Here is a 10,186-nt window from a genome sequence, read left to right on the forward strand (position 1 = left end):
TCAGCTGTAAGATGGGGGTACTTATAGTGGCCTTCCGATCAGGTTGGCCTGAGGAATAAACAAGGCTAGTACGTTTTGTGAAGCTTCAAGTGTGCCAGGCACACACCAGGTGCTGTGAAGTATTGGCTTTCCTTTGCTATTCTCAACTTAGACAGCTGAAGGGATGGGTCGGGAAGAGGAGAACATTCCAAGGTCAAGTAGGAACATTGCAGGGATCCCATCGTCACCTCCATGTGCCGCGTGCCAGCCCATCTTCCACTGTCCTGCTGATCCAGCCCCCAAAGCCCCCTCTGTGAGCTTGCCCTTGACCTGTCTTGTGGGGCTTTGCACTTTTTTTTTCTTTTTTCCTTTTTTTTTTTTCAAGATAGAGTCTTATTCGGCAGCACAAGCTGGAGTGCAGTGGCGTGATCTCGGCTCCCTGCAGCCTTTGCCTCTGGGGCTCAACCGATTTTCCTGTCTCAGCCTCCCAAGTAGCTGGGACTAGAGGCGTGCACCACCACACCTGGTTAGTTTTTTTGTTATTTTTAGTAGAGACGGGGTTTCACCATGTTGCCCGGGGTGGTCTCGAACTCCCGTGTTCAGGCGATCCACCCACCTCGGCCTCCCAAAGTGCTGGGGTTACAGGTGTGAGCCACCGTGCCTGGCCAGGCTTTGCACTTTGTACTTTAAGTGTCCTCTTTTGTGCCTGTGTCCCAATGCCTCTCTTGTAAGACCTAAGCTCCATGAGGCCAGGGCCACCTCTCTCTGTCTCTCTCTCTTCCTCCCTCTCTCCCTGCCTTCCTTCCATCCTCCCTTCCTTCCTTTTGTATCCTGCATGGCATGTAGCATAAAGCCTCACCTGTTTTGCTTAATGCATGAATTAAAGGAAGCCATTTAATAACGAAATGTCTATTTATTGACTAAAAATAGGCCTGTCTTAGAAGGTTACACTGTCTTAGTCTTCTCAGGCTGCCATAAGAAAACACCATAGATTGGTGGTTTAACAAGCACGCATTTATTTCCTCACAGTTTTGGAGGGTGGAAGTCTGAGATCAGGATGCCAGCACAGCTGGGTTCTGGAGAGGGCTCTCTTCCTGGCTTGCAGACGGTCGCCTTCTTTCTGGCTCCTCACATGGCAGAGAGAGAGAAAGAAAGTAAGAGACAGAGACAGATTGGGAGAGCTCTCTGGTGTCTCTTATAAGAACACATTGGCCAGGCGTGGTGGCTCATGCCTGTAATCCCAGCACTTTGGGAGGCCGAGGCGGGCAGATCACAAGGTCAGGAGATTGAGACCATCCTGGCTAACACAGTGAAACCTTGTCTCTACTAAAAAAATACCAAAAAAATTAGCCGGGCATGGTGGTGGGTGCCTGTAGTCTCAGCTACTCTGGAGGCTGAGGAAGGAGAATGGCGTGAACCTGGGAGGCGGAGCTTGCAGTGAGCCAAGATCATGCCACTGCACTCCAGCCTGGGTGACAGAGCGAGACTCTGTCTGAAGAAAAAACAAAAACAAAAACATAAGAACACTAATCCCTGGCCAGATGCCATGTCTCACATCTGTAGTCCTAGCACTTTGGGAGGCCAAGGTGGGTGGATCACCTGAGGTCAGGAGTTTGAGACCAGTCTGGCCAACATGGTGAAACCCCATCTGTACTAAAAATACAAAAATTAGCTGGGCATGGTGGTGCATGCCTTGTAATCCCAGCTACTTGGGAGGCTGAGGCAGGAGAATTGCTTGAATCTGGGAAGCAGAGGTTGTGGTGAGTCGAGATTGAGCCACTGCACTCCAGAGTGGACTCCATCTTGTGGGGGGCGGGGGGCAGAGGAAGAACACTAATCCCATCAGGACGGCCACACCCTAATTACCTAATCTCATCTAACCCTAACTGCCTCCCAGAGGCCTCACCTCCAAATACCATCACACTGGGGGCTGGGGCTTCCACATATGCATTTTACGGATCTAAATGTTTAGTCCATAATAGCCACCTAATGGCTGGGCCTGGTGGCTCACACCTTTAATCTCAGAGCTTGGTGAAGCTGAGGTGGGAGGATTGCTTGAGGACAGCAGTTCGAGACCAGCCTGGGTGTATTAGTCTGTTCTCATGCTGCTAATAAAGACATACTTGAGACTGGGCAATTTATAAAGGAAAGAGGTTTAATGGACTCACAGTTCCACATGGCTGGGGAGGCCTCACAATCATGGTGGAAGGTGAAGGAGGAGCAAAGTCACATCTTACACGGTGGCAGGCAAGAGCACATGTAGAGGGGAACTCCCATTTATGAAAACATCATGGGATGTTTTCACAACCAGGAGAACAGTATGGGGGAAACCTACCAACCCCGTGATTCAATTATCTCCACCTTAACAGTTGGGGATTATTACAATTCAAGGTGACATTTGGGTAAGGACACAGCCAAACCGTATCACTGGGCAACATAGCAAGACCCTGTCTTTACAAAAAAATGTAAAAGTCTACATAATAGCTATATACTTAGTAGAGCATTTCAGTCTAAAGCAGTGATCCTCAACTGAGGTGACTTTGTCCTCCCCACCCAGGGGACATGTAGCAATATCTGGAGACAGTTTTTTTTTTTTTTAGACGGAGTTTTGCTCTTATTACCCAGGCTGGAGTGCAATGGCGTGATCTCAGCTCACTGCAGCCTCTACCTCCTGGGTTCAAGCAGTTCTCCTGCCTCAGCCTCCCAAGTAGCTGGGATTACAGGCATGCGCCACCATGCCCAGCTAATTTTTGTATTTTTAGTGCAGACGGGGTTTCGCCATGTTGGCCAGGCTGGTCTCGAGCTCCTGACCTCAGGTGATCCACCTGCCTCGGCCTCCCAAAGTGCTGGGATTACAGGCATGAGCCACCGCGCCCAGACTGGAGACAGTTTTGATTGTCACACTGGGGTGGGGGGTGTTGCTGGCATCTGGTAGGTGGAGGCCAGGGATGCTGCTAAACATCCTACAGGACACAGGACAGCTCCTATGTCAAAAAATGATCCTATCCCAAATGTCAGTAACGGCCAAGTTGAGAAACCCTGGTCTAAACAAAGGTCCCCTAGGAGAGAAGAGGGGACCCTGGAGTCTGCCTTTGCCAAGTCCAGAGTTGTGCTGTTGGCTTCACAGCCTTTGTAGACAGCTTTTGTAACAATACCCTCAGCCTTGTGCTGGGCCCTGCCTGCCTGGCAGACTCTCTTTGTCCAACTCTTCTTATTTCTCTGCCGTTTGTGAGCTATGAAAGCTCATCAAGTCAGTGGATCTTATCATGAAAGCCCCACTAAGCACTGCCATTCCGAAGTCCCTGCCCCTGGTGGGCTTGTGTGCACTGTTTTTCAAACAAGCCCATTTCTTCTAGCCACAGAGAAATGTGAGATGACATTTTCTAAAGTTGTCACTTTGTAAAAATGCCAAGATGAGTCTCAAGGCACAAAGAACATTGTGGAAATCAGAACTGACTTGGGAAGTGGTGGCTTGCAAAGGTTGGATTTAAACGGCAGGCGCCGTGGACTTATGTTGTTGGGTTGTGGTGGTTTTCCAGCTGATACCGCTTCCTGAAGATGAGGATTTCTAGAAAATTTCTCCAGCTAAATAATGATGTGTCACTAGTTTGGAGGCTGCAAATAATCTGCTGGCTTTAGAAACCGTCTGTGCTTCACACAGTCTGTTGGTGTCCATCTTATTTATTTTCATATCATTTTTGGCTGGGGTGGGCTGTTAGGAGGCAGGTTGATTGATGTTTTTCCATTTTTTCATTGAAGACATCAGTGTCTGCAAAAAAAAAAAAAAAAAAAAGCCCAGTATAACTTTGTTTTAAAGTGCTCCTGTTTTTATTTTTAGTTTTTAAAAGATAAAGCTCTCCTGTTTTATTCAAATGCATTTAAAATTCTCAGGAGAAGTTTGGCCTCTTTAAGAAAAAGAAAGGGTCAAAAACAGTAATCAAGTGTAAACTGGGGAGGCCTGCAGAGCTCTGGTCCAGCTAATTCCTTGGGTATATAAAGCAGACACTGATTCCGGGAGAGGAGGGAACGCATAGTCTGGTTGCTAGGCGATGGTTCCCATGGGACAGAAGCATCCATGGGTTGGCTGTAGACTACATAAAAGATGGGGCAGGACAGAAGGAAGGAGGATGCTCAGACACTATTCCTCCATCTTCTGTTTCTGAGATGGAGAAAAAAAGGCACACAAAACCCCCCATGGTGGTTGCAGGGTTGCTGTGTAATTAGCAGGGCTGCTTTTTCCAGGACAGAAGCCTGCTAATTAGCGAGGTGTGAAGAAATCATTTCAACTTTCACATAATGCTGGAAATGGGTTAAGGGTCAGCTTTATGAAACCTGGAAGCACTAAAAAAGAGAGCAGGTGAAGGTTTTCCTGAGAGTTGAACAAAGCCAGAGGCAAGCGGAGGCTGAAGGCAGTTGAGCTTCATGTCAAAATGGCGTCCTTGCATCTCTCTCTCTCTCTCTCTCTCTCTGACTCTTCTCACTGAGAAAAGGGCACCTTGTTAATCAAAGGATAAGAGTAAGCTTCCACAGCCAAGTGGCTGGGTTCAAATCCTGGCTTCATCACTGTGAAGCTGCATTGCCAAAGGCAAGCTATGCAAATGCTCTCAGTTTTCTCATCCATGAAATGGGCATAACAACAGCACTTACCTCATAAGGTTGTTGTGAGTAAAAACGTGTGTAGCGATTAGAACAAGATCTGCACGGAGTAAGTGCAACATGACTGTTAGTTACTACTCTATTTATTTTTCTCTCCTCTTCCAGATCAGAAACAAAAGATCTGAACTCTTTATGCATTCTAATACCATTCATTCTCTTATAACTGAGGTTTGTAAAATCATGGTCATCATTTGAATTTGTACATAGCTTGTACTGTGTATCAGTCAGGATGATTATGCTTGGTAACAAACAGCTTTAACAGCTCTGTACAACATAAGCTATTTCTTTGGTTCATGTCCAGGGAGGGCTGGTAATGGGGATGGGGGGGCTCTGTTCATAATATTTATTCAGAGACCTTAACCATCAGGGGCTTTATCTCAACACATGGTATGTTTCTCACCTAAGCTGATGCTAAATTCTCCTATGTTCACTCAGCTACCCCTGGCTACATTGTGTTCCCCGAATGCTGAGCTCTTTCCCAACATTTCTTTTTTTTTTTTTGACACAGGGTCTCACTGTTGTCTGGGCTAGAGTGCAGTGGCATGATCATAGCCTCAGTCTACCAGGCTCAAATGATCCTCCTGCCTCAGCTTCCTGAGTAGCTTGAACTACGGGTGTGTACCACCAGACCTGGCTAATTTTTAAATTTTCTGTAGAGATAGGGTCTTGCTATGTTGCTCAGGCTGGTCTCGAACTCCTGAGCTCAAGTGAGTCTCTCATCTTGGCCTCCCAAAGTGTTGGGATTATAGACATGAGCCACCACACCTGGCCTCTTTCCCAGCTTCTTGTCTCTGCCTAGAATGTTCTTCTCATGGCTAGTTTCATCTCATCCTTTTGACCTTAGCTGAAATAATACCTCCTGACCACCCCTTCTAAAGACGATTCTTTGTGCCAGACTTTCTTTATCATTCTACCCTGACGTTTCATCCTAAACATTTTACATATGTCTTGAACTATTCATTTATTGTCTAAAATGTAAGCTGAATGAAGGCAAAGGCTTTGTTTTGTTTCCTGCTGTATCCCCAGGGCCTCGTACATGGCAAATACTCAAAAATATCTGTGGCATAAATGAATGTCTATCTTCTTGCACTAGAATTTACACGCTCTGAGGGTAGAGGACTTAGTTGCCTTGTATATCACCAACCCAGTTGTTGGCCCAAGAGAAGTACAAGTTCAAGCCTGGGCAACATGGTGAAATCCCATCTTCAATACATTCTTTTTTTTTTTGAGATGGAGTCTCGCTCTGTTGCCCAGGCTAGAGTGTAGTGGGGCTATCTCGGCTCACTGCAGCCTTTGCCTCCTGGGTTCAAGTGATTCTTGTGCCTCAGCCTCCCGAGTAGCTGGAATTACAGAAGCACACCACCATGCCTGGCTAATTTTGTATTTTGTATTTTTAGTAGAAACAGGGTTTCACCATGTTGGCCAGGCTGGTCCCAAACTCCAGACCTTAAGTGATCCATCCACCTCGGCCTCCTAAAGTGCTGAGATTACAGGTGTGAGCCTCCACGCCCGACCAATATGTTCTTATTAAATGAATAAATGAGCATATGGAGAGCCACCTCTCATGGTGCCCAGTTTCTCACGTCTCAGGCAAGTCTCCCTTTTGATTCATATAAGCAGATGGAGGGTACAGAATCCACCTGTCTGTAATTCTCAAAGCTGCCTTCTACTGCACTTGATGGCAGGTGGGATTCCCCAAAAGCAGTAGTTTAGTGATAAGGGAACCATCCTCGGGAGGTGTCTCTAAAATGTTATAAGCCCATTATGCTAGGATACCACCAGCTGACTGGCAACTTCTGTCACTGTCATGTGATGGCAGCCACGGGAAGAAAGCATCAGTTTCCTGTGTCTGCATCACCTGCATCCCTGGCGCTTCTCTTCTTGGCTTTCTTCCCCTTTCCTCTTCCTTTTGGAGACATAGTGGCTACAGGCCAGGTCTCTGGAGACAGTATGATTGACTTGTAATCCAGGCTCAGCCACATACTAGCTGTACAGCTTTGGGCAAGTTACATGACCACCCTGAGCCTGTTCCCCCATCTGTAAAATGGGGTTGATAATGGAACCCACCCCCATGGAGTGGTTGTTAAGGATTAAATGAATCAATATAGCCAAATGCTTAGAACAGTATCCGGCCTGTGGTAAGGCCTATGTAGCATGTATGTGTTATTAATTATAAAGCTCTCGCTCAGCACACACTCACTTGTAGTCTTTTTCTAGGCTGGAGGGTTTGAAATGCCTTCATAAATTAGTCAAACACTCTTCAAGTAAAATTGGGAAGACAATCCTAACATATAAAACACAGTTTTAAAGGGCTCCTCTAAGGCCAGGCATGGTGGCTCACACCTGTAATTCCAGCACTTTAGGAGGCCGAGGTGGGCAGATCACTTGAGGCCAGGAGTTTGAGACTAGCCAGGCCAACACGGTGAAAATTCGTCTCTACTAACAATATAGAAATTAGCTAGGTATGGTGGCGCACACCTGTGATCCCAGCTACTCGGGAAACTGAGGCACAAGAATCACTTGAACCCAGGAGGTGGAGGTTGTAGTAAGCTGTGATTGTGCCACTGCACTCCAGCCTGGGCAACAGAGCGAGACTCTGTCTCAAAAATAAATAAATACATAAATTTAAAAAAAAGGGGCTCCTCTGGTCCTAGTGGAAGTGAGTGTCCTAGAAGTTCTCAACCCCCTTCCCAACCTCCTCTGACAACTAGAAAATAATGCTTCTTGAAGTGGGCCTCAGGATCCACAGCATCAGAATCACCTGGTTATTAAAAGTACTTATTAAACATGCAGAGTTTAGGGCCCCACCCCAGACCTACTGAATCAGATTCCCCATGGGTGGTGCCTTGGAACCTGCATTTTAACAGTCTTTAGGTGATTCCTAAGCACACGGAAGCTTCCTCCAAGCTTCCAAGTACCAAGCACTATTTGAAGGCCACCTTCAGATACACCCTTATGTTCTCCACCTCTGTCAAGGGAAAATCCTTTTGGGGTTGTGGGGTTCCTACAATACAATGCTAACCCTCCTTTCACTTCCACTCAGAGGACAGTGAAGAGGAAGATAGTATCTAACTTGGAAAATGGCACTACCAAGTGGAGGGTCCGTCCACTAGTTGGCACTGACCCATCCCACTGCATCTGCCCCAACCTCCACTCCTGCTACTAGCCGGGTCTGGATTAGGGTCTACAGAGGTCCTAAACCCGAAACAGATAATGGTGCCCTTCTATCCCTGCTCTGAGTAATTCAAAATCAAAAGAGTACTAAGCCTGGCTGGGCACGGTGGCTCATGCCTGTAATCCTAGCACTTTCGGAGGCCAAGGTGGGCGGATCACCTGTCCAGGAGTTCAAGACCAGCCTGGACAACGTGGTGAAACCCCATCTCTACTAAAAATACTAAAATTAGTCAGGTGTGGTGGCGCATGCCTGTAATCCCAGCTACTCAGGAGGCCGAGGCAGGAGAATCACTTGAACCCAGGAGGTGGAGGTTGAGGTGAGCTGAGATCATGCCATTGCACTCCGGCCTGGGCAACAGAGACTCCATCTCAAAAACAAAAAACAGAAAAAACCAAAAAGAGGCCAGGCGCGGTGGCTCACACCTGTAATCCCAGCACTTTGGGAGGCCGAGGTGGGCGGATCATGAGGAAATCGAGACCACCCGGCCAACACGGTGAAACCCCATCTCTACTAAAAATACAAAAAATTAGCTGGGCATGGTGGCAGTTGCCTGTAGTCCCAGCTACTCAGGAGTCTGAGGCAGAATGGCATGAACCCAGGAGGCGGAGCTTGCAGTGAGCCAAGATCTCGCCACTGCACTCCAGCCCGGGCGACAGAGCAAGACTCAGTCTCAAAAAAAAAAAAAAAGAAAAACCTGAAAATAGGTCAGTGAAGACCAGCACATTCCAATTTTTTCCCATGGTGATCACGCTAAGGCTTTTTTTTTTTTCAGTTTAAATTCCATTTAAATAAGTCTTTTACCCCCTTTTATTTTTGGGAGGATGCTTGCACATTACTGGCTTTGTAAGCACCTGCCTTGTCAACTTTTAGGCAACCTTGAGCTGCAGTCTAAATCTCTCTCTCCTCTGCCTGCCTTTTCTCAGGCCTTGATGAAATCCAGTGCTCCCTGCCCATGGAGAGCAGGAGGGTATCCCTGCGTGAGCTGTCGGAGGCCAGCTTCAGCGAGTGTAGGTTCAGCCTGTCACTCACAGACCTCTTCATCATCATTTTCTCCGGTGTGGCCGTGTCCATTGCGGCCATCATCTCCAGCTTCTTTCTGGCCACCGTGGTGCAGTGCTTCCAGAGGTGTGCACCCAACAAAGATGCGGAGGATGAAGACGAGGACGAGGATGAGTGAGCCACCTCCTCCCTCCCGCTCCTTACTCTCCAGCACTGAACCCGAAGCTTTCTCCAAGAAGAGAGGGAAATGCTGAAAATGGAAAAGCATTGGCCACTGTCCGTGAACCGAACAGAGCCTGTTCCATGTCTTGGCCCCTGGGTACACCTGCTGGGACCACCAGTCTCAGAGTTTAGAATCAGCAGAGCACAGAAGCCCAGGAAGGATGGAGGGAATTATTCCTGGAGCATAACCTGCCTCTCAGATTGAGGTGTGTGTTGGGGGAGAAGATGACCAAGTCAGCCTTCATAGCTGATGACTAAAAGCCTCCCCCAGGAGATATGAAGACTGGCAGCTTTCAATGGCAAAGATGATTTTATGCCATTCTTTTTCTGACCTGTACTGGGAGATCGTGGAACATCTGCCTTCCTCCCAAGAAATAGCAGCTCAAACAGTGGAGATTCAAATTCAGATCATTCACCACAAGAATGAGAACCTTGATCCTTATATAATAGGCCTCAGCAACCTTGGGGTGTTATACTGAGAACTAATAAACTCGTGTGCAATAAACTAAATGTTTATGTTCCCCCAGATTTTATATGTTGAAACCTAATCCCCAATGTGATGGTATTTGGAGGTGGGGCTTTTGGGAGGTGATTAGGTTTAGATCATGTCATGAGGATGGGGCCCAAATGATGGGCTTAGTGCCCTCATGAAAGGTGGCCCCAGAGAGCTCCTTCACCCCTCCAACACTTGAGGATGCAGCAAGAAATCAGCCGCCCATGAACCGAGAAGCAGGCCCTCACCAGAACCCAACCATGCTGGCACCCAGATCTCAAACTTCCAGCCTCCAGAAGTGGGAGAAATAAATAAATATCTGTTGTTTGTAAGCCACTCAATCTCTGGTATTCTGTTATAGTTGTCAAAATGGACCCAGGAAGAAGCTAAGAACTGGTCAGAGGGTGTCTGTTGTTAATTTTGGTAAGCTGGTTGGGAAAACTTTGACTTGACATAACTCAAACCCTGATCTTTATCCTAAGCGGTAGCAACTTGTAGAGGAAGGATTAGTTGCTTTGTACAGTTGTGATGGTCTCTCTGCTCAGCATCATTTTTCCTTCTGAAGGACAGACAGGTTGTTCTCCTCCATCACCCACTTCCTGAGTCCCTTCCCAGCTACTGTCTATGTCAGCACAGTTCTAGATCTCCAGAACTTTTGGTAA

General features: G+C 47.2%; 1 protein-coding gene across 1 annotated transcript in view; it reads left to right on the forward strand.

Annotated features, from left to right (window-relative positions):
* Positions 1 to 9,860, forward strand: part of LRRC38 (leucine rich repeat containing 38) — a 43,660-nt gene extending 33,800 nt beyond the window's left edge. Inside the window, exon 2 of the mRNA XM_055261648.2 lies at positions 8,734 to 9,860. Within this exon, the coding sequence (XP_055117623.1) occupies positions 8,734 to 8,987 (254 nt within the window). The 3' untranslated portion in view covers positions 8,988 to 9,860. The remainder of the gene's footprint in view (positions 1 to 8,733) is intronic.
* Positions 9,861 to 10,186: the final 326 nt, after the last annotated feature.

The sequence above is a fragment of the Symphalangus syndactylus genome, chromosome 22 (genome assembly GCF_028878055.3).
Source record: "Symphalangus syndactylus isolate Jambi chromosome 22, NHGRI_mSymSyn1-v2.1_pri, whole genome shotgun sequence".
Taxonomy (NCBI): domain Eukaryota; kingdom Metazoa; phylum Chordata; class Mammalia; order Primates; family Hylobatidae; genus Symphalangus; species Symphalangus syndactylus.